At 39.1% G+C, this 23,033-nt stretch overlaps 1 protein-coding gene and 2 pseudogenes across 1 annotated transcript; 2 read left to right on the top strand and 1 right to left on the bottom strand.

Moving 5' to 3' along the window:
* Positions 1 to 273: 273 nt before the first annotated feature.
* TTC23L (tetratricopeptide repeat domain 23 like) lies at positions 274 to 22,877 on the bottom strand. The gene is made up of 8 exons (XM_012807102.2): positions 22,812 to 22,877; positions 21,925 to 21,999; positions 18,522 to 18,714; positions 17,173 to 17,296; positions 14,620 to 14,776; positions 13,184 to 13,309; positions 9,492 to 9,669; positions 274 to 402 (listed from the first exon to the last, which is right to left on the bottom strand). Exons 1-8 carry the CDS (start codon positions 22,847 to 22,849, stop codon positions 379 to 381), a joined length of 915 nt encoding a protein of 304 aa, XP_012662556.2. The 5' UTR covers positions 22,850 to 22,877; the 3' UTR covers positions 274 to 378.
* Positions 4,060 to 4,840, top strand: LOC100966789 (annotated as a pseudogene).
* Positions 10,823 to 11,067, top strand: LOC111726403 (annotated as a pseudogene).
* Positions 22,878 to 23,033: the final 156 nt, after the last annotated feature.

The raw sequence follows: 23,033 nt of genomic DNA, 5'->3' as shown, positions 1-23,033 counted from the left end.
CACACCAAAACACCTGGTAGCTAGATCCAAAAGTGGAAGCCAATTTTGACTTAAAATGTTAAATTTAATTTATATATTTCCTAGATTTAAAGGACTTTGTTATCAAGATATGAGAAAAACACTTTTTTACTAATATCCCAAGCTGTACCAGTCCTGTGTGTTAATCCTGGTTTAATCTGAGACTTGTCTGAGCTCCAGCTTCTGAATTTAATATGAAAAAAGCTGTCTTCATCTAAGAAACTAGCAATTATCACTATGAATTGATCATAGTTACCTGTTTTTCCCCATTTTGGATAAGCCACTTGCAAAAATCTTCAATGGTACTCAGTGTTTCAAAATCTTCTGAGCCCAGTGTTGCTTGATATGCACTGATACTTTTTATAAAATATACCTCAACAGCATCTGGAAAAAATATTAACAATTATATAATGCAAACTTCTAACCTTTACAAGTGTCTAGTATCAGTTCTAGCTCAACTGATATTTTCATGCTTGAAGTTCGTGCCTGTTTTCATTCCAAGTCTCATAAGGACTCTTAAAAGCCAAGATATGACTTGATGGAATCAGATGATGTTGTAATTTTTATTCTCCTTATGAAATGTATAAATTTTCTGTAGTAAAAGAAAGCTTCTGCATAACCAGTCTTATTAACCCTAAGACTCTATATAACTACCATATTAAACTACCAGGTACACATCTAGACCATATTTTAGCTAAATTAAGCTCTGATAGCAAGTACTGTTTACTGAGGTTCCTATTTTGTGGGGTGGGAGTAAGCCATAATTTTAAAAGTACTTCAAAAATACAGTTGTAATTGTTTGAAAATTTAATTTTAACATTGTCTCTTATTCCAACATAGGACATTACATAAACATAATACTGTTTATGTAATCCATCTAGAAAATGCATAGGAACAATGAGAAAATTTTGGTAATACCAACTACACTGTCTTGATTACTGTAGCTTTATAAAAAGTCTTAAAGTCATGTAGTGTCAGTCCTCCAATATTTTTCTTCTCTTTCAACGCTATGTTGGCTATTTTGGCCTACCCATATAAACTTCAAATCGGTTTATCAATATCCACAAAATAATTTGATGGGACTTTGGAATTGAACTTGAGATGAATCTAGTTGAAAACAACTGATATCTTGACAATATCAAATCTTCTTATCCATGAACACGGAATATCTTTCTTTTCTCTCTCTCTCTCTGGAAATAGGAGTCATCCTACATTTCCCAGACTAGTCTCAAACTGTACTCCATTGATCCTTGAACCTCAGCCTTCCAAGTAGATGGAACTGCAGGCAGGTGCCACTGTGCCTGCTAGTTCCTTAACTGCATCAGAGTTCTATAGTTTTACTCATATATATCTCTTGCAAATATTTTGTTAAATTTATGCCTGATAATTTCATTTCTTCAGATGCTAATGTAAATGGTAGTTTCTAATTTCAAAGTCCACTTGCTCCTTGTGGTATATGAAAAAGTGATTTACTTTTGTACATTAACTTACTATCTAGCAATTTTTCTATAATTACTTATTAGTTTCAAGAGATCTGTCATCAATTCTTTCAAATTTTATAATTAGACAATTATATCATCTGCAAACAAAAACAGTTTCATATCTTCCTTTCCAAATAGTATAGCTTGTATTTCCTTGTTTCATTGCATTAACTAGGTCTACCAGTATAATGTTGAAAAGGAGTGGCAAGAGTGTATATCCTTGTCTTGTTTTGCGACTTTTTTTTTTTCTGGAGACAGAGTCTCACTATATTGCCCTCAATAGAGTGAGATGACATCACAGCTCACAGAAATCTCTAACTCGGGGCTTAAGCGATTCTCTTGCCTAAGCCTCTCAAGTAGCTGGGACTATAGGCACCCAACACAACGCCCAGCTACTTTTTGTCGCAGTTGTCATTACTGTTTAGCTGGCCTGGGCCAGTTTCAAACCGTCAGCCTTGGTGTATGCTAAGGGCGCCGAGCCGTGTTCTAGGTCTTATGGAGAAAGCACTCAGTCTTTCATCACTAAGTATGCTGTTAGGTGTAGGATTTTCATATATGCTTATTTTTAATAAATTGAGAAAGCTGCCTTCCATCATGAATGGATGTTGAATTTAGTCAAATTCTTTTTCTACATCAAATAAGATCACATGATTTTTATCTCTGGACTATTAATATGGCAGAAGTATATGGATTAAGGTTTGAATAGTGAAACAGTCTGACATTATTGAGAAAAAACCTTACTTGATCATGCTGTATTTTTTTTTATGTAGTGCTGTGTTTTTTCTTAATAATTTTTTCATCTACATGTGTGAAAGGTATTGGTATGTAGTTGTCTTTTTGTTGTTTTTTTTCTAGTGTTTTTGCCAAGCTTTGATATTAGGGTAATGCTGGGCGTCTAAAATTAGTTACAAACTATTTCCTCCTCTTCTATTTTTGAGAGAAGTTACGTAGAATTGGCATTATTCCTTCTTTAAATGACAGAATTATCCAGTAAATTCATCTGGACCTGGAGATTTTTCTTAGAAAGATAACTACAAATTCATCTTAAGAGTCTATTTAGGTTATCAATCGACTTGACTAAGTTGTTTTTAATTTTATTTATGGTACTTTGGGCCAGATACAAGCTTTAAATCTTTTTGTAATTAAATCTGTCAATCCCTTCTTTTGGTATGACCTCATTTTAGTATTTTTTATTCTAATACTACACATTCTTCTATCTAATTTATATTTTAAATTTTGATATATAAACTGTTAATCTGGAATTTGAATTAGTCAATCATGTAATGTGAAGACCTATATTTTCTTTGTAATTAAGAAATAGTATGGGCTCAGTGCCTGTGGCTCAAGCGGCTAAGGTGCCAGCCACATACACCTAAGGTGGCGGGTTCGAATCCACAGCCTGGGCCCACCAAACGACAATGATGGCTGCAACCAAAAAAAAAACAAAAAACAAAAAACAAAAAAACAGCCAGGTGTTGTGGCAGGCGCCTGTAGTCCCAGCTACTTGGGAGGCTGAGGCAGGAGACTCGCTTGAGCCCAGGACTTGGAGGTTGCTGTGAGCGTGATGCCATGGCACTCTACCCAGGGGGATAGCTCAAGGCTCCATCTCAATTAAAAAAAAAAAAAAAGAAATAGTATGTAAGAAAAGAATAAGGTAGCCTTGGACACTCCATGCTTTTTACACTTAAAAAAAAAAAGTGAGGTTAGGCATGGTGGCTCACACTGTAATCCTAGCACATGAGTTTCAGGCCAGTGTTTACAACATAGTGGAACCCCATCTCTACTAAAAATAGAAAAATTAGCCAGGTGCAGTGGCAGCCTATAGTCCCTGGTACTCAGGAAGCCAAGGCAAGAGGATCACTTGAACCCAAAAGTGTGGGCTGCAGTGAGCTATGATCATGCCAAGGATGACACAGCAACACAACAATAAAACAACAGTAACAAAAAGATAAAAATTGCACATATTTACAAATAGATTAAATTTCTTATAACCACAAAGACAACTTTGTAAGACTCAAATATGTATAGAACATATGCACTGTAAGTATATACAAGAATATTTTCAAAGGAGAAAAATGATTAGCTGAAAAATGAGGAATCAGGAAGTCCTAAGTAGACATTCATGCTTAAGAAAATAATTAAAATATCAAAAATTCTGCAGTGCTCGGTGGTGGAGGCGGCAGCGGTGGCAGCAGGGGTTGTTCCTGCCTCTCTGCCACCTGCACCACAGCCTATCTCCCGGCGTTGGGGAGGAGTGGAACAGTAGTTGTAGACGCCCGCCCCTGCCTACAATTGAATAAACAAAGATAGCTTTTTACAAGAAGTTCAAAGATGTTTATGGCGTAGTGTTCAGTTTGAATAACAAAGGATTTCACATTATGAGAGTCTCAAGCTGTCACTCTGGGTAGAGTACCATGGTGTCACAGCTCACAGCAAACTTCCCCGTTATTTCATAGTCTCACTATCTGGGGCAAGTTCATGCAGAATAACTAAGTGAATATGGTCAGATTTCTCCACCAAGTTCTCAGCCTGATAAGGACAATCCCTTTTTGTCAACCTAATGAAGCACTCAAAGAAGATATACAACTCTTTTCAAGATAACTTTCAAGATTATATTAAAGTACAGAAAGTCAGAGGCTTAGAGCCAAAAACTTGTTTCAGAAAGATGAGAGAAGACTATTTGGAAATCTATTGGTACAAAGACTCTAGAGGTTGATTCTAATCTAGATCCATGTATAGAATGTTTGATCAAAGACTCCCATCTGAAACCATCCAGACCTACCCAAGATCATGCAATATTTCACAAACAGTGGAAAATCGGTTACCTCAGTGGTTACCAGCTCGTGATAGCAGGCTGAGACTAGACTCTCTGAGCTATTATCAATTCACCAGGGACTGTTTCTCAGAAAAACCAGTACCCCTGAACTTTAGTCAGCAGGAATATAATCGTGGCTCATACAGTGTAAAATCTGGAGTTCACTGCTCAGATAACAGTTATCAGTACTCATCAAGCCAGTCACAAACAGATACATCAGAAAAGGAAAAGGTACCCAAAGGAAGGCAAAGAAAAATCAAAGGAGTAACAGCCCAAGCATAAGAGGAAAAGAAGTTTTGAGGAAATTGATTTAGATAAACACAAAAGCACTGAAAGAAAAAAAACAGAGGTGGAAACAGAAACTGTACAGGTCAGTACAGAAAAGCTTAAAAATTGAAAGGAGAAAAAAAGCCAAGATGTAGCCTCCAAGAAAGAGGAACGTAAGCATAGAAAAGAGAAAAAAGAACAAGGCAAAGAAAGGACAGAGGAGGAAATGCTTTGGGACCAGTCTATCCTTGGATTTTGAAGCTTTTTAGTTGGTTTTCCCCAAGCTAAATTGAAAAAAATAGTTCAGGAACTTGGTGTTATGGTGTTCATGTTTATATCACTTTTCTTATCTGAACAGGTACTTTAACATATAACAAAAATATACATGAACAGAAAGTATTTAGTATGCTTACTCTCCAACACAGAAATTACTTTTCCTCATTTTCTAAAGCATTACACTTTTCTTACATATAACGTAATTTCCCTTAATGAGAGTGGTTCTGCTTTGATTCAAGTTGCTTTAATGGCAGATTTATTTTTCCTTGAGAGATCATTTATTTTAAATCGGAGGATTAATAGACTTTAAGATCTATTTCTTGATTAGGTGTGTCATAGTTTTGAAATAGCTATTTTTGTGTTTATTGGTTTTCTCTAAGAAGCAATTTATTTTTTTCCTTTGTTAGATCTCACTTGCAATGTATTTTCTAGATTAGAAAGTAGAAAATGAAACACATTACTATAATAATAAGCTTAAGTTACATACAGTTTTAAAAGTTTCAAAGAATCTTGATACAAAATCAGTTTATATTCTAGAAATATTTATAATAAAGTATTTTAATTTCTTTTCTTTTTGAGACAGAGCCTCAAGCTGTCCCCCTGGGTAGAGTGCCATGGCATCTCTACTCACAGTAACCTCCAACTCCTGGGCTCAGGTAAGTCTCCTGCCTCAGCCTCCCAAGTAGCTGGGACCACAGGCGCCCACCACAATGCCCGGCTAGTTTTTGGTTGCAGCCATCATTGTTGTTTGGCGGGCCTGGGCTGGATTCGAACCCGCCACCTTAGGTCTATGTGGCTGGCGCCTTAGCCACCTGAGCCACAGGCACCGAGCCCAAGTGTTTTAATTTCTAAAACAAAGTCTGCAAACTGGCGGTGCCCATGACTCAGTGGGTAAGGGTGCCGGCCACATACACCGAGGCTGGTGTGTTTGAACCCAGCCCAGGCCAACAAAAACAATGACAACTGCAACAAAAAAATAGCTGGGCATTGTGGTGGGCACCTGTAGTCCCAACTCCTTCGGAGGCTAAGCCAAGAAAATCACTTAAGCCAAAGAGTTGGGAAGTTGCTGTGAGCTATGGTGCTACAGCACTCTACTGAGGTTGACATAGTGAGATTCTGATCAGGGCAACAACTTGAGACTCTGTCTCAAAAAATAAATAAATAAATAAATTCTGCAAACTGAAAAAACTATTCACTTACTGACACGGATAATACAAGCATTGAAAAACGTAGGAGCTCAGCGCCTGTGGCTCAAGTGGCTAAGGCACCAGTCACATACACCTAAGGTGGAGGGTTCGAATCCAGCCCAGGCCTGCCAAACAATGACAGCTGCAACCAAAAGAAATAGCCAGGCATTGTAGCAGGTGCCTGTGGACCCAGCTACTTGGGAGGCTGAGGCAGGAGACTAACTTGAGCCCAGGAGTTGGAGGTTGTTGTGAGCTGTAATGCCATAGCACTCTACCCAGGGGGACAGCTTGAGGCTCTATCTCAAAAAAAAAGAAAAACATAGGATGCAAAACTTTCTAATTTTCTCTTTCTCCCTCTCCTTTACCTGGAACATAACATGCATCATGATGGATTACATTTTTTATTTGTTTTTGAGACAGAGTCTCAGCATGTTACCCTCAGTAGAGTGCCGCTGTGTCATAGCTCACAGCAACCTCAAACTCTTGGGCTCACGTGATCCCCCTTGCCTTAGCCTCCCAACTAGCTGGGACTACAGGTATCTGCTACAATACTTGGTTATGTTTTAGAGACAGGGTCTCGCTCTTGCTCAGGCTGGTCTCAAACTCCTGAGCTCAAGCAATCCACTCACCTGAGCCTCTCAGAGTGCTAGGATTATAGGCATGAGCCACCATGCCTAGCCCAAAAGGGATTACTTTCATAAGCAAAGAAAATAAACATTTTTAAATGTTTTAATTATATTCTTCACAAATCCTAAATTCTTCCTGATAGGCCATTAAATGCATCAGTGTTCATTAATCTGATAAAGACAGCTGAGAATGATACACCATCCTGTGAATACACAGTTCATTTGTGTCTGTCCTAAAGTTACCCACTTTCAAAAAGATGACCTTGCTGGACAAAGAACTATTATTGTTGAAGGCTAAGTTAATCATTTGGGTTTCCTCTGGAACTCTAGTACCTTGTGAATATAGGTCAAGAAATTTCTAACTACTACAAACCTCCTCTCTTGTAAAAGAGAGAAAAGAGTCAAGGAGATTTAGAGTAGAAGAGGAGGAATAGAGAAACCAATGCTTTTCTCCTTTATCATTGGATTTTCTCATCAACCAGTATCACAGTTCACGCACATAGTGTGTACAATCTCTACTATTTATGAGGGTGATTTTTGCTGAGTTTTTAAGGAAATAGAAACCAGATTTTTTTTGGGGGGGGGGTTCTAATGTTTCAACTAATTTGGGGGTATATTATCAGGTTTAAACTCATCTGTAATTGACTTTGTAGGAAAGCTTGACCAGCCTAATCTTTGCACTATAGGCACAAATAGATAATTATAATCCCATTTATAGTAGATGATTTGACAAAGTGCTTCCCTCAGGTGGCTGGGAAATGATGATAACCTAACTGCAAGGGCAGCTTGTCTACCTACCTTTGTGCTGGGCCTCTCCAGATATGGCATAAGCTTTGGCTAGTAATGCACTTGTCTCTGCGGTTTTAGGGCTAACTTCAGTGAACAAAGAAACACAGATCGAATGAGCCTGTAATAAACAACATTATGAAAAGGTAAGTACCCAAATGAATGTTTCACTGTGGACTTTCTAGTAGTTCCCATAGAATTGCTAGTTGATTGAGAGCCAATATATAGCTAACCATGGAGCTAGATGAGAGATGAGTTGACTCCCAGGCCTGCCACTTCCTAGCTTGAAGTGAGTAATTTTGCCTTCACATGTAGAAGCAATATATAGTTCCTACTGATTATGGTTTGAGAAAGATGGAGATGGTGGATCTATATGTAAAGCACTGGGCACAGTACCTATCACATGGTAAGTTCTCAATGTTAACTAGAAATATTTCCATAAGGTTTCATAGCAAAAATAAAACCATAATCTTAGCTGTTTCTCAAGAGTTCAGTCTCAAGGCAGTCTTGTAAAGCATGGATCCTACAGCCACAGTGCCTGAATTTTCCATCCCAGCTCAGCCACTTACTGTCACATAAGGCAAGTCTTTTTAACTTAACCTCTTCTAATGTAAAACATAGATGATTAACAGCAATTGTCACAGTTATTGTAAATATTAAATCAATTTATGTAAACTCTTTAGAATACTACCTGGCATATACATTATAGTAAGCACTAAAAACGTGAAAGATTTTATTATTCTTTTCATTTGTGCTAAACTGTAAAGTATAACACTTAGGAAGGAGAAAGTATAAAAAAACAACTAGTCTACACTCACTAGCAACAAAAGAACCACTTGTACTTAATATTTTACAGGCCAAACACTGTGAGGTGTTTCAAATTGCTGAAGGGATTAGCAGACAACACTTTGGAGCCAGGACACAGGGCAGAGTTGTTACCACTACGGGCTTGAGAGCCAAATTTTCAAAGTTCAAATCCTGTTCTACTCCTTGTTAACTGTACAACTTCAGCTGAATTAGCTACAACTCTCTATAAACTTGAGTTGTTCTCATCCTTAAAATGAGATAAAATAATAATGGTACCTACTTCATAGGGCTATTATGAATGAAGGATTAAGTGAATCAATATGTCCTCAAGAGCACTTAACAAAATGATTCCATAAATCCTATTTTTTGGTGTTTCTAGGAAATTCTGATATTTATTAATAGTTTTATCCATTCTGACCTAGCCAACTGCTTTACAAAAGTCTTGAATACACAAAACAAACTGGCTTTCTCTGTCAACAATGGGCTCCTTATTTTCAGAGCAGCATTCCCTAATGTTTCTCCATTGTGTGCCGTTTATAATCTTTGCAGGATTGTTTGCAATGCCTTTTCTTCAGTATCTATTTTCAGGTATACTGTTAGGTTGCATTACACCCTTTCTATGATACAGGAAACTCACTTTTTGACCTGTTTGTCACTGGGGAAGATACCTGAAGTCATAAACAAAAAGAAAAGGTGGATTTAACCAGCAGTTTCGAGTACATGATAAAAGTACCCTAAACTGTTATCATATGATAGACTCAACATTCCTTCCTAGGTTTTGTTTTGGTTTCCCGTTGGCATTTGTCAAGTTAGTTACCTCCAAGTGAAACATCCTTTTGTTAGTTTAACCTCAGATTTGGAAATATAATCTGGCTAGATTAGCTTAAAAAACAAATGACATAATTACACTAAATACCATGATTTTTCATTTAAAAGGCCCTTTGTGTTTCAGTTTCCCCTATGTCTTTTTTCTTTGTAGACTCACACTTGGATTCTTCTTCCCACCACCTACAGGGATGAGAAGGGGAGCCAGGAAGGCAAGTGTTATCTACAGGTCAAATGACACAGCAGGTCCACCACCTGAGTCAGTGCCCTCTACCCACATTGACAAAGGTTGACAAAGAGCTCCTGTGTGGATTTAGAGGGAAGTTGGGGTTAAAACAGAATGGATTCCCTGACCCTGGAGCCGATAAGACCACCTAGCCTGGGCCTCAGCCCAGCCACCAACCTGGTGCAAGTACTGGATGGCCTGGTCGTGGTTCCTCCTCAGCTGTTCAATCTGAGCAATTTCCTCATATAGACTAATCAGATCTGGCGTCCTATCACCTTTGGCAGCAACAACATCGCCAATCGCCTTTTTAAAGTATGCCAGAGCTAGATTCAGCCTGTGGATGGCCAAGGAGGCTCTACAAGAAAAGAATGAAGGTGGAAAGTCAAAGAGGCCACTTGCTTTGCAGATACAAAAGGATATTCTAAGAACTAAAGAATTTAGCCTCCACAAGCCAATAATTTGGGTGGTTGGCTAAATCCACCCTTACTGTAAATAAACTCCTATTTCCTGCAGTTTATCCACCAGATTTCACTGACTGCCACTTATTAAACCCATTAATATATCATGATATCATCTCATTTTATAAAAAAGCAAATGGAAAACATGACTTCCAGTAATTCACAAGATGGGATAATTTACCCATAAACATAGACCTTCTAAAAATCAAACTTTTATTACCTCTGGTTCCCTCTCACTCAGGCCAAAGAAAGTTTCTGCTTTGTTTTATTTAATTTAGTTTGGCTTATTCCTCCTCAGTTAAAAATGAGAGAGAACAGAGAAAACAACATAAATGTCCACTTCAAATGGAGTGGTTAAATAAATTATGGCACAACACACAATAAAATTCTTCAGAAACATTAAAAATCATGTTTTCTTTTTAGACTAACAATATGAGGGATTTAAAATGTGCTAAGTGAAAAAAGTAAGACAAAAACTGCACTCAAAATATGAGAAAGCTAGACAGTGTAATCAATCTCCAAAATATTCACAGCAGTTATGTCTAGATGGTGGCATTAAAATTGACTTTTATTTCTCCTTCATACCTGTCTGTATATTCAAAATTTCCACAAGAAAATTGGGAATGCAATTCTTTTAAGGGGTGGATAAAACATCTCATTGAGGTTTATCTTTCTAGAGGGAGCAAGGCAAAATGACAACACAGGTAATTTAAAGCCAGTTCTGACAATTATCAAATTCCAGGAACCTACACTTTCTTCCAAATAAACTACAGTGAAACATAACTACATTGCAAGGTTGTTGTGAAGATTAAATATTATATGAAAAATAAGTAAAAATCACCTAACATGCAGTAGATATAAAGTCAATATTACTTCCCCCTAATCTTTATATTCCCAAATTAAAATAAAAATACATTTGTGATGGTCAGGCACAGTAGCTCATGCCTATGTCAGCACTTTCGTAGGCCAAAGCAGAAGGACCACTTGAGGCCAGAAGTTTGTGACCAGCCTAGGCAACACAGCAAGATCTCATCTCTACAAAACAAGATAAGCTTTGTGCAATGACAGGATTGTAACCAATGAGGTTTATCCGAGGTGTGATTACTGCTAACTGAAAACTTTTACAAAACAAAAAGTATATATATGTGTGATTTGGGCATGGGTGGCATGCACCTATAGTACTAGAAACTCCAGAGGCTAAGCAGGAGAATTGCTTGAGCCCAGGAGTTCAAAGCCAGCCTGGGCAATACAGTAAGATCCCAGTCTCTAAAAATTTTTTAAAAATTAGAAAAAAATATATTCATGTGCATAAAATTATGAGGCTTTTTAGTTATAGTTACAACTTTTTTAAGCTGAAAGATTTATCCTTCCCTGAAGATTAATTAAAAGAACACTGGTATGTCACCTGATAATTTTTTATAAAAATAATTCTTTGATCAATGAGACCAACTGTTTCCCTTGCCCATAAGAACATAAATTATAGAATTATAATGGCTTTCATCAAGAGTTTCTAGGGAGGCTTGGTGCCCATAGCACAGTCGTTACGGCGCCAGCCACATGCACTGAGGCAGGCAGGTTTGAACCCAGCCCTGGCCAGCTAAACAACAATGACAATTGCAACAAAAAAATAGCCAGGCTTTGTGGAGGGTGCCTGTAGTCACAGCTATTTGGGAGGCTGAGGCAAGAGACTCACTTAAGCCCATGAGTTTGAGGTTGCTGTGAGCTGTGATGCCACAGCATTCTACCAAGGGTGACACAGTGAGACTCTTGTCTCAAAAAAAAAAAAAAAAAGAGCTTATAGGGAGATATTAGCAAGGTATCTGGCCTGAAAAATCTTGCCTTAGTTTCTCTATACTTAAAATGAAAAAGGTACTTGCCCTTCCCAGGTACTTGATCAATATCATACAGAACTCGCTGTGGGGTAGATGAGCTATGGATTGATGCCCCAGTTACAATCCTAGCTACTAGTTCTGTCACCTTGAGTTGGTCTTTCTGTGCCTTAATGTTCTTATCTATAAAAATAAAATTTACAACAGTGTCTAGCATGTAGATTAGACCTAGTAAGCACTCCAATACTTAGAATAGTACATGCACAAAACTGGTATTTGATAAATATTGTAGGCCAGACATGGTGGCTCATGCCTATAATCCTAGCACTCTGGGAGGCAAAGGCAGGACCATTGGTTAGGCCAGGAGTTCAAGACCAGCCTCAGCAAGAGTGAGACCCTGTCTATACTTAAAATAGAAAAACTAGCTGGGCGTGATGGCATTTACCTATAATCTCATCTACTCGGGAGGCTGAGGTAGGAAGGTCACTTGAGCCCAAGAGTTTGAGGTTGCAGTGAGCTATGGTGAGACCATTGCACTCTAGCCTGGGCAACAGAGCAAGAATCTGTCATTCATTTATTCACAAATAAATAAGTACCATGAAATGAAATGAGCACTGGTATTTTTTGAAAAAAGAATAAGGTTATCTTTCATAATAGGCAGAAAAGCTTTAGCCACTGCCCTATGTGACAGGAGTAGACATTCACCAGACTAATTTATGGCCCTATGGATTTAAGTTTGATTTAGCTCTGAACATTCCAACATCTCCCAGTCATTTCCCATTTGACTTCAGATTCATGGCTGTTTAGAGAAGGCAGACATAATGCTTGTATTTAACTTACTTACCATTCAGTCATATGTACTACTGTGCCAAAGCTTACAGTTTTGGAAATAGATCGGTTTTAAGGATGTGAAGATATATGAAAAATCTAGGAAACACTATTTTTTTTTTTTTTTTACTTCAGATAACCTTTTAAGTAGGCCCACTCTCATTTCTAAATATTGTGCTTCTCAGAGGAACCCTAACTCAACAGCAAAACAGTTAAGTCTGGCTTGAACAATCCACAAACTTTGTTTACATATGCAACAGAACTTTAATTTAAAATGCACACACTGTGCATAGCTTTCATAGCCTCCAATTGTCATTACATGTTCCTTATCTGTTAAGATGTCACATGTAATGACAAACGTAGGTGGCAGTTCAGAAAAAACAAATGCTAGAATAAGCATGAGAGGCAGCTTAAGGAACAGCTAAGAGTCACTGAGTTCAGATCATGGATCCAACACTTACAAGCTGTGTCATCTTGGACAATTTGTTTAACTTCAGCTCAGTCTCCTTGATCTCTCCTTAATGGACTAATGACCATACCAACTACCTCAATGTCATGGGGATTAAACGGTGCAGAGCACAAAGTGCTGAGAGTACAGTGTGTGCATTTAGTAATTAATAGCCTCCTTAATTATTGTTTGAGTTTCTGGGTTTTTTGTTCTGAATACTTTTCTCCCTTACATAGACTACAGGACAGTCATGTAACTCCAAACCACATTCATACAATCCTTAGCTTCTTCAAGCCCAGATCTCACCTGCCCAAAGCAATTGTTAGGTCTTTCTCTGAGACTTGTAATCCACAAATGCCTCCCTGATGGAACTCTTTCAGTTCCTTCAGGTTTCTTGCTGCCTTCTGTAGGTTGAAATAGGACTCTCTGCCAGTGAATCAGTCAAGGAGAATGCCAGGCACACAAGCCAACTGCCACTGCACAGGGACAGCCGTTGATAAGAGAACAAAAGGGCCCTTTCGAGAAATGAAGCAATATTTGAAAGTAGGTACTTAACTATTACATGTTCTCTATTTCCGAGTATGCCTGTTGTCATGAAGGAAAAGTTCTTTAGAAAAGGAGTAGGACCTTGGGTTTCCAGTGGTGGTGGGCTGGAGTGGAAGGTGAGTATTTGCAGGAGTGAAATGCAACTGTAAATTACACTGGATTTCCTTCAGAGGTATCTACTGCATGACAATAGTTATTCATTTTCCCCAAGCTGGTTCCTATGAATGTAACAGAGAGGAACTAATTATGCTGAAAGGGAATTTTTGGGTCATTCAGAAAGTGCAAGCAAAGCAGATTTTTGGCCAGAGGTAATAGAAGAAAAGAAAATCCCCTTAATTCCCAAATATCCTTCTATTTCCCACATTTTTAATAGCTCCCCCCAAGGGTATAACAGAGGCTACATAGCAGATTTTGCAAGTTGAGTATTAGGAACAAAAAAATAGAATGGGGGATATGAAGAGAAGAGACTAAGGGCAAGTGAACTCAAAGAGTGCTCAGAACTATTCATGAATATGAAATGCCCTTGACATCTTCCCAGTGGAGATGGTACCAAAAGGCTGTCAGAAACTACAAACTTTTTGAGGAGAGGCACATACCATAGTTCCCCTCTGGGGATCTGAAGAACTACTCCATTAGTCTATTTTACTTGGCTTCTCGCCTCACAGGCAGTATTCTCAATAGCATTTCCAAAAAGGAAAATGATCAGAGTTGTTACACTAGTGGTTTTTAGCTTTACATTTCAATCACCTGGTGGGCTTTTATATCAAAGGGGTGGGGGCCAAGCAGAAGTAATTCTTAAAGCTCCCCAGGGGATTAAAACACGCTAGCTAGCTTGCCAAATTGCTTTAAATGACCATCTATTTCTCCATTTCTACACTGCCACTGGCACCACCACCACTGACATCCTGTTTACTAATACTGATTTTTGAGCAAGACTCACAAAACCTTCAGGTGGCCAGGGGATGTGTCATTTAGTCAGATCCCTCCCATAGCTCAACTCAAGAGATTATATGAACAGGCATAGCAGCAAACCTCATACTATTCTAAATGGAAATGAGAGGCTTATGGAGCAGGCCCAGACATTGGAACCAAACAGGGTCCTGGTTCCATCTCTCACCCTCCTGTATGAGATGACCAATGTGGCATGTGGAGCCTGTGGCCCCAGTCACTAAACTCAGCTGGGAAAGGAAGGATATTGGTTCTGCAGGAGCCAGGCCACCCCCAGAGTGTAATAGAGCATGACCAGAGCTTCCAGAATTTCTCTTTTATCCTTTTGTGAGGTCATGTTGGACTTCCAGGTCAACAGCGTGCTCTTGGCAGACTCAGCATGCTTCTTAGCCTGAACTGGGAGGCCTGTTGGAGGATGGGTAACAAGAAGAAAGACATTAACAAGGCACAGTTCAATCAAAACATTCCTGGGAGGGGTAAGGTGGGCAGTACAGCTGTCCTCTGGTTTATAGTATTTGTTCCTAACTCTGGCTGTGAATAAAAAGTATTGGAAATGCTTGTAAAGAATGTAGATTCCTGGGTCTACATTCTGACTGAGTCTCTAGAGGAGTGGGGTCCAGAAATCTCTAATTTTAACTAGCTTCACAGTAGTTCTCATGTAGCCCTCCTGGCTGTCAAGCTGAGTTTGCAAATCATGGATAGAGACTCAAGTGGAAGCTAAGTATCCTGTTCCCAATTTTGCTGCTAATGTCATGTGACCTTTTCAACCCATAAAGCTTCTCTAGCCTCCAAATGTCAAATGACAAAAATAATTGAAGAAATTGTCCTTTGCCAAACACATGGAGAAAGTCCAGGAACAGACTAGGTTATGCCGTAGAGTACTGTAATTTGAGCTTTCTGGTAAAGGCATTACATAAATACAAAGGCTTATGAATGCAATTACATCCATCTGGGGATTTTTTTTTTCAATCCATGATGAAGCTGGGGATACTAATTGGTCATACATAGATGTAAAAAGAATCCAATTGCTAAATGCAGTGAGGGTCCTAAAAGACAAAAGGAATACCAACCCCCAACTAGACAGAACTGTGGAAGAAATTCCCCCCCCACACACACTTTTTTAAAGATTTTAAGATATAAACCCTGTGTCCAGGGCTGACTTTCTACAGATCACAGTGAGGGAGCTATTCCCCTCCACAAAAAACCATGACCTACAAGCTGGTCTAATGGTTTAGCACCAGTTTCCCCTCAGATGTGCACTGCGTCAAAAGTGAGGGGCAGCCCTCTTTCCTGTTAAATTCCTTTTCCCCCTTGTTTTCTAACTGAAAGCTGGTGTTCCTGGTCACTTACATCAGTCTACTTGAGTTAACAGAGGCAGACTTGGGAGCACTCAGTTGACAGCCTGGTCATGTCAGGAAAAGAAAAAGGCCAACAGAGAGTATACTATCCTATTTTCTTTCCTCTCTACTGAAAATGACAGTGTTTGGTGTTCATTTTCAGCCCTCTTTCTGCAGGAACCTAGGGGCTGCTAAGCACATTCATCCCTGCCAAGTAGGCCACTATACCCCTAAATCCTCACTTTACACCCCAGCCTCCGCCTACAGCTCGCCCTGCCTTTGGCCCTTGAAGCCTAGTTTCACAGCATGGGTGCAAGTCAGTGGCAACAGGGATAATTTTAAACAACTTACCTTTGCTACCTACAGCCCTCAAGTGTTCTAAAAGTGCCTGACCGCCTTAGTGAGTGACCTCCTTAGCAAGTTACAATCCACGATGAAGTTAGTAACAAACATCAAAGGAAAGGACAAAAAGCCTTCCCTGGGAAAGCTCTAGAAGCAATCCCATTCCCTCTTCCCTTTTGCAGCCATCACCAAAGTGGCAGCAGCCAAAATGAAGTTCAATCCTTTCTTAAGTTCTGAGCAAAGTAAAACTAGAAAACACATTTCAAATGAACCTTTCCAAATTTGCAGAAGCTCTTTTCAAAGAGCTGAGACAGAAGTACAATGTATGATCCATGTCCATCCAAAAGGATGACGAAGTTCAGGTTGTATGAAGACACCACAAAAGCAGCAAACTGGCACTGACTTCATAGAAGTATATGCAGTGCACACAGGGGGACATGGCCGGTCAAGGAACAGAGGGTCTGGGTTGGACATGTTCCTGGTTCCAGAAATGTCCTTTTGCCTCCATCTGTCAGTAAATATTTATTAAACTCATACTACAAAATTTCTACCCTCATGAAATTTTCACTTGGGTTTAAGTTTTAACAAATAAATTCTTATCTTATTCTTATGTCCTTTCCAGAAGTACCATTTCTCTAGGATAAGGGCCCTGCCTTCCCTAAGCCAGACCTTCGAAGAACTTGAGTTCTATTCCTGCACTTCAAGTATTATTACTGGCTCTGCCCACCTGGTGCTGAGTATACGCCCTTTCCTATTCTTTCCCTGTTGACCTCTTGACTAGACTGACTGATACTGAACCTTTGCCCACAGTGCTTCCATGTCCTCATCCATAAACTGAGAATAATAATTGTATCTCTCACCATGGGATATTACGAGGTCTAAATGACACTAGCTTGGCACACACTGAATACTCACTATCTAGCATCACCATCCTTGTTATCATTATTACTAAGATCTGTGCCACACTGTCTACTTTATCCATGGACTCTCCCTTCTCCTGATGAAGTGTGAACTACAGACAGCAAAGGGCCTTCTCAGTCATCCCTGCCCTCACTAAGGTGTATGGGCTCAGCTCAGCCTTCACAGGCTGCCCACCCAGACCCAGCTGGGGAAACCAAGTACCTCTTAGCGTCAGATAGCCATAAGCTAGGCTGACCAAAGCCTGTGCACATTTCCAGTGATTTTCTCCAAAAATAATCCGAGAAAGGATGACACATCGAATCAGTTCCCTGTTTGCTTGGGTATTCTGTAGAGAGCAAGTAAGTCATTATGCTTTTTAGAAAGAAAGAAAATCTCCAGCATAGCACATAAACTTATTATCCTGGAATGTAAGACTAAATTTACCTGCCTTCTTTTTTCTCTTCTCTTTCCTCTGCATCCCTTGTTCTATCCTTCAAGTCCAGTTGGGTCTACCTCACTCCTAAATCTAAAACCAAGCTCTTCCCCTCATTTCTGCTAGGAGTACCTGGTGTAAGCTAGCCTCACCTTTTCCTGGCCTGGCTACAGCAGTTCTTTCAAACTGTTTCCATGCTGATCCCCCAAGCCTACTTTCTTCATGATAGCCAAAGTGACTTTTTTAAAGCTTTTATCATGAAAAGTTTCAATATATAAAAATAGCCAGCATGAAGATTGACTCTGTACTGCACCAGTTATCCACTCACGGTCTGTCTTGTTTCATATCACTCTTCATTCTTCTGCCCTTGCCTTCTATTATGCTAAAGCAAATCAAAGACATTCTATTGTTTCCTCTATAAACATTTCATGAGTATCTCTAGCAAATATGGAAACCTAACTGCAAAATCATTACTTCACCAAAATATGAGCAATTCCTTAAAATTAAATATCTGGTCTCATATATCTAATAAATCATGTTTTGGAAGCAGACTGGCGCTTATTCAAATAAGGAAAGTCAATGTCTTGCTATCTTATGTTCCTGGATTTTGAACACTATTTCTTACCCCCTTGCTCTGAGATCCTAGTTCCTAAGTCTTTCACTTGCCCTTAGACCTCTGCGACCTCCTGTTTCTGGCCCCTTGGTTTGCTTATGATTCCACTATAACCACAGGCATCTTAGCCACATCCTTGCCAGGCCTAAGCCTAGACCTGTGTGGCTCCCTTTGTTCTGAGCCCCTACCTCACTATCCTGGCCCTCTTGTTACCCAAAAGATATCCTGAAACCTTTCATGAAAATTATTTGTTTTTTAATTTTTACAAAATTAAAGGTAATCAAAAATCTATAGGAGGAGCTAAATGTAAATTTTAGTTTAAAGCTTAGAGTACAAATACTCCAAGAAAGAATGACCAGAGAGCCAAGCATGGAACCAGAAGGTGGGCCCTTCTTACTTACAAAGAAACAGAACATCTTCTAGTGCTTCACGTGCTTCAGTCTGCATTTAAAGCAAAGTTTCTCTAAATAACGGATATATTTCTTAACAGGAACAAAAACCTCGGGAGTATTTTGTTTGCTTTACCATTTTTTCCTTAATCAGTTGAGCACTTTTCTTCTGACATTGAGCTAACTCGTCTTTAGGAAGAAACCTACAGTCTGTGTCCTCCTCCCCTTCCTCCTCCCCAGATTTAGTTTCTTCTTCACTCTCTCCAGACCCACAAGAAGAATACAACACATCTGTTTGCTGGTGTGCTGGGATCTTGGTTTCCTGTGACCTATGGATATAAAAGGGGTGTGGGGTCAGGATTTCACCTTTGCCTTTCTAAAACAGGATAAAATCAAAAGTTTTAGTTTGTTTCTTTGTTTTGTTTCTGAGTCTTTGCCTTCTGGCATATAAATTCTACCAGGCAGAGGCTGAGCCTCATTTATTTCTAAAACCCTGATACCTGGCCCACAGTAAAAACAATCAACAGCTTGTTAAATGATGAACAAATGAATGAAAAAGAAATCTTTACAATATTTGAAAAATACTAAGAAGAGAGGAAATATGTGGCAAGAGCTCATAACTTAAGAAAACTAACAAGAAAATTTAGTCCCTCAAAATAGAAGATTTTGCTTATGATGCATATTTCACAGACCTACAACAGAAGATAAATGTATTGGGAGTTACCAAAGAAATTGCTAATTATGGATATTAAAAATTATAATCTCTAAATATTTTAAATCAAGCCTTCAATGAAATTAAGCTAAGACCAAAGGCAGCAAGCATCAATAGCAAGAACCTCGAAGGAGTGAGAAAGATTGAGGTCTTGACAAATTGAGAATGTAAAGACCCGAACTAGCTTTTAACATCATCATAATAAAAGATGAGAAAAATGGCTAAAGAATATGGGCCAGTCCGCTACCTCAAAGGACAAAAAGAATAGTCAGGTTGAATGAAGAGTCTGTCTCGCCAGACTTATAACTTATTTTATAAGCTGCCATCATAAATATGAATTCTGATTAGTAATATTCAATATGAATTATTAGATTATTTCCAAGATCTTCTACTATGAACTCTACAGTTTTTGAACTTCAATTTTCATATTATAGTTATATAATCTTTAACTTCAAGATACTTTATGAAGTAGTACAGAATAATGCTATCCAATATGGCAACTACTAGCCACATGGGACTAACAAGCACAGGAAATATGGCTAGTCTGAATTGGGATGTGCTATAAATGTAAAATACACAGGGCATTTCAAAGACCTAATATAAAAAAATAAGATATTTCACTAGTGACTTTGTATAATAATATTTTGGATATATTGAGAAAAGTAAAATGTAGTATTGTTATAGCAGCACAGCGGCTCAAGGTAGTCACTGAAATAACTGAAACAAGCAAGTAAAGTTTTAGCAAAAAAAAAAAGTTAATTAACAACTTGTACAGCAAGCTGGCCTTTCCTAGTGACTGTGTGCTCTGTGGAAAGCATAGTTTGGGGTATTATACACAACCTTAAAGAGTATCAGCTGCTTCTTCGAAGTGTCTCAAGGTCTTAATTAACTTTGTTTTCAAAACAACCCACTGGCAAATTCTTGAAAACAAGCCACCTGCAAGATCTTGATAACAACCCACCTGCAAGGTCTTGAGAAGAACCCACCTGTAAGGTCTTTTCTTAAAATTTATTATTTTTTTTTTTATTGTTTGAGATTCATTGAGGGTACAAAGAATTAGGTCACACTGATTGCGTTCGTTAGGTAAAGTCACTCTTGTAATTGTGTCCCACCCCTAAGAGGTGTGCTATACCCCTTAACTTCTCCCTACATTCCTCATTCCCCTACCCCCCACCTTGTATTAAATCATCTACTGCCTTCATATTAGAATTGAGTACACTGGATTCTTGCTTCTCCATTTTTGTGATGCTTCACTATGCACATCTTTAAAGAATGTTATTTCAACTCAATCCAGGTTGATACAAAAAATGTATCTTTTTAATGGCTGAATGGCATACATATAGCAAAGCTTGTTAATCTATTCCTGGGTTGGTGGGCATTTAGATTATTTCCACATTTTGGTAATTGTAAACTGAGCTATGATAAACAGTCTACTAGTGCAAATGTTCTTATGACAAAATGATTTGTTTTCCTCTGGGTAGATGCCTAGATCACCTGCAAGGTCTTAATCAGACTCCTTCCCATACCAGCCCAGGTTAGCCTGACCCAGACCAATCCAAAATAGCCTAACCATATCTGTCACACTCTACTCATATCTAGCTAGCTGCCTAACAGTTTTAAAATTAAATCCTTCTATTTTCACTTCACATTTTTTTTTTTTTTTGAGACAGGAGCCTCAAGCTGTCCCTGTGGGTAGAGTGCCATGGCATTTCAGCTCATAGCAACCTCCAACTCCTGGGCTCAAGTGAGTCTCCTGCCTCAGCCTCCCAAGTAGCTGGGACCACAGGCGCCCGCCACAACACCTGGCTATTTTTTGGTTGCAGCCATCATTGTTGTTTGGCGGGCCCAGGCTGGATTTGAACCTGCCACCTTGGGTGTATGTGGCTGGCGCCTTAGCCACTTGAGCCACAGATGCTGAGCCTTCACTTCACTTTTTAATATGGCTACCAGAAAATATAAAATCACATATGTGGCTCACACTGTTTCTATTTGAGGGGACCAGTATAAAGCAATAGGTCTCTGTCTTGGCAATGGAGACATTTTTGCTTGTCACAACTGGGGCAGCACTATTGGCATCTGGTGGGTACATGAGGAACGCTCCCAAACATGCTACAATACTTAGGACAATCTACCACAGCAAAGAGTTAGCCAATCCAAAATGTCAGCAGTACAGAGGCTGAGAAACTCTGGTATACAGAATGGTTAAAGAACAGAGTCTGGAGTCAGATACCCAATTTGAATATCACTTACTAGCTGTGTGACTTACCCTCCCTTTGATTCATATTCAGCTTTAATTCCCCCCCTCATAGAATTGTAGGGGAAATTAAATCAGCTGAGATGTGTTATATATAAGCCAGTAGGTTGTAAGAAGGTTTATTTACTCATTGTCTTTTTTTTAATTGTAGAGACCTGATCTTGCTATGTTGCCCAGACTGGTCTTGTACTCCTGGTTTCAAATGATCCTCCAGCCTGGGCCTCCCAAAGTGCTAGGATTATAGACATGAGCCACCCCATTCAGCTGCTTTATTTCATAAAACCTAATTTATTCATTAACTTACAGTTAATTCTCTATGACTTTACCAGTCTTGTTATAATCTTTACTTTTTGTGATTTACAAATTTTCTTAAGTTAGGAAAAACATTATCTTCTGTCGTATCTAAATTGCCATGAGACATTATGGCAAAATCATTTTTAAAACACAACACAGAAGCTCAGCCTTCTCTTCTGCATAAGATGTTTGCAAAGCCTCTCACTCATGCTTGCCTTAAGGAGGATGTTCCAAGGTTTCAGGCCAATGAATGTGATGTCAAACTTCTGTGATACTTACAGATGGAAGCAGGAGTCCCAGTCCGTGTCATTGCTAACAGTTGGGATGCGGATGGGGCTGGCTTGCATCTTATTCCTACCAAGAATCACACGTAAGGTCAGCTTTGGGAGGAAGGCTTAGTTTATTCCATTTTCCCTCTCTTGGATGCAATCAATATTAAACTGAAGCTACTTAAATATAGAACCCATCCAAAATCCATAATTGGACTACGCACACTCACATGGAGCTTCCTAGAAAGCAAAAATTAAAGACATTTCCTAATTAAATTTCTTTTCCCTAATTTCTATTCCATGTTACTTCTCCCTGGCCTTACCTCTCAAAGCCAGCACATTTACAGCTCCTGGATCTTCAAAACTAGGGTCACCTACTCAATTCAGGTATTGTTTTTGCAGGTCTGAAGGCAAGATGGACTTAAAGAACCAGCTCTCAGCAATAAATGAAGCAAGGCCACTGTACTGGGTAATTTTCCTCTTTATCCCTGGGGCCATTTCACTATTTAAATAGGAGGTTCTAGAAAAGAAACTAAAACTAATGTCTGTTTTGGTTGCTACTGTTAGCTGATGGGGGAAATGTTTGAACCTCATGATGAAAAATGTGATTTATAATTACAGTATTTGTGAAATTCAACTTTCAAGGCTCTCTGTTGCTTAAATCAAATCCAGATCCAATGCAGTTATTATTTACTGCAGTAATAAATTAACACCCCCAGGTCTCTCCTCATTACACCTACAGAACGAACGTCACTCATTTCCCACCGAGCCCTGTGTAGCTTTCTCTGATCCAGGATCCAGAACATCCGCTATCCGAATATCAGAAAAGAAGATTCACTAGTTTCATTTTCTTAACACTACTTTCAAACCTACGGCCAGAGCCAGAGGAGTTCTAACCTCTCAAACTCCTGAACCCAGTTCCTATGCGATTCCATACAGCCCCGAACACCAAACTTGGGCCCCTCTCTCAAGTACAAAGCGCTTCCTCCTTTTCTGCTGTTTTTCGGTGGTAATTTAGGAAACCCGGACGCCACAAGGCGAGCGGCTACCTCCCTGCAGTCCAGGCTCTGTCCAGCTACACGTGCGGCGGCTGCGGCGAGGCCAGCACCGGCGCCCCAC

This window comes from Otolemur garnettii, unplaced genomic scaffold, assembly GCF_000181295.1.
Source record: "Otolemur garnettii isolate 467f Iridium unplaced genomic scaffold, OtoGar3 scaffold00063, whole genome shotgun sequence".
NCBI lineage: Eukaryota > Metazoa > Chordata > Mammalia > Primates > Galagidae > Otolemur > Otolemur garnettii.
The sequence above is the reverse complement of the archived record's forward strand: the minus strand, read 5'-3'. Positions and strand labels throughout refer to the sequence as shown.